This window comes from Aptenodytes forsteri, unplaced genomic scaffold (assembly GCF_000699145.1).
Source record: "Aptenodytes forsteri isolate BGI_AS27 unplaced genomic scaffold, ASM69914v1 Scaffold617, whole genome shotgun sequence".
Classification (NCBI taxonomy): Eukaryota; Metazoa; Chordata; class Aves; order Sphenisciformes; family Spheniscidae; genus Aptenodytes; species Aptenodytes forsteri.
The window spans coordinates 112003-113411 of NW_008796119.1; the positions used below are offsets into that span (position 1 = coordinate 112003).

The window sequence follows — 1409 nt, forward strand, 5'->3', positions numbered from 1 at the left end:
CTTTGGGTCTCGGAGCAGGCTGAGCCCCCCGTGCCCTGGTGCTGCCTGCGCCGGCTCGGTGCCGGTGCGTGGCCCCGGTGCAGGGGCTGCCTGCAGCCCTGGCCCTGGTGCAGGGGAAGCTCCACGCGCCCCGGCCTCGGCGGCAGCGCCCCGCCCCAGCGCAGCCTCCCTTATCTCAGCGGGAAGTCAGGAGCAGGAAGCGCGGCCCGGCGCGGGATAAGGGTCCCGTTTACATTAGCCACTTTGTTGTGGAGCGGGCTCCCACCCTCGCCCAGCGCCTGCGGGGGGGCCCTGGCCGCAGGGAGGGCTGGGGGACGGCAGGGACCCCTGCCTAGGGTGCCATCAGGGACTCAGGTAGTCCTTGCACCCCCTGCATGGTCACAGGCAGGGATGGGGGCTGCCAGGACAGTGCCCTGCTGCTGCACCCCATGGCCCCCCCTTGCCCAGGTCGGCTCCTCCAGCCTGGACCCTGCCCTGTGGCCATGCACCAGTGCGGTTTGCGGTGCTGCCCGGGCTCCTGGCTGTGCCTGGCTGCCCTTGGAGCCGGGCCAGTTCTGGTAGCCCCAGGAACGTGGTGCTGGGCATCGCTGCCCACCGGAGCCCACGCGTCTGGTGCCTGCCGTGCTGCTGCTGCATCCTGGCCCTGGCGGCAGCTCGGCCCCAGGGCTGGCCAGGACGGGGCGAATCAATGAATTCCCCAAACGGGGAGGTCCGGGGGAGGGGAGAGTCTGTCCCGGCACAGGAAAAAGTCCTGGCGGCAGTGCGCCGCGGGCAGAGCCGTGCCGGCCGCCCTGAGAGTGCGGCCCCATGCGCAGCCCTGGCTCCTCGCACCCAGCTCCGCTACCCGCCGTGAGTGAGACCCCCTTCCCCGGGGACCCCTCACCCAGCCCTGCATCGGGGGGGTGGCAGGGGGGTGGGGGGGTGCTGCAGGCAGGGGCGTGCAGACCCCTACCCTCACCGTCTCAGCACGGGCAGGTTCCCCTGCACAGGGGGTTGGTTTTGGGGTCACGTCCCCACGTGACCTTGGGGACACCCGTCCCCCTGGGGAGCAGCGCTGTGTCCTCATGTGTCTGTGGGGACAGGCACCGACACGGGGGACTGGCAGCCGCTGGCAGTGGCAAACCCGGGCAGGGCGGCCTTGCCAAGGCCCCGGCGGGGAAGGGGAGCACGACTCTGCTAGCGCGGGAGGATGGGCCAGGGCCCCGGCGGGGAAGGGGAGCACGGCTCTGCTAGCACGGGAGGATGCGCCAGGTCCCCGCCAGGGACCCCCGCAGCCCCAGCACACTCCCAGCACGGGGGGGGTGACGCCTGTCCCCGTCCCGCAGGTTGTCCCTGCCGCCGCCCCATGTTCCGCTCACGCCGTGCCGGGCTGGTGAGGCGGCTGTGGCGGCAGCGCTGCGCAGCAGCTG

The 1409-nt window shown here is 72.6% G+C and overlaps 1 protein-coding gene across 1 annotated transcript in view; it reads left to right on the top strand.

Annotated features, from left to right (window-relative positions):
- Window positions 1-1345: 1345 nt before the first annotated feature.
- The window catches only part of LOC103905536 (mothers against decapentaplegic homolog 6-like), a 12119-nt gene continuing 12055 nt past the window's right edge, over window positions 1346-1409 (top strand). Inside the window, exon 1 of the mRNA XM_019474120.1 lies at window positions 1346-1402. Coding sequence (XP_019329665.1) covers window positions 1346-1402 — 57 coding nt within the window. The remainder of the gene's footprint in view (window positions 1403-1409) is intronic.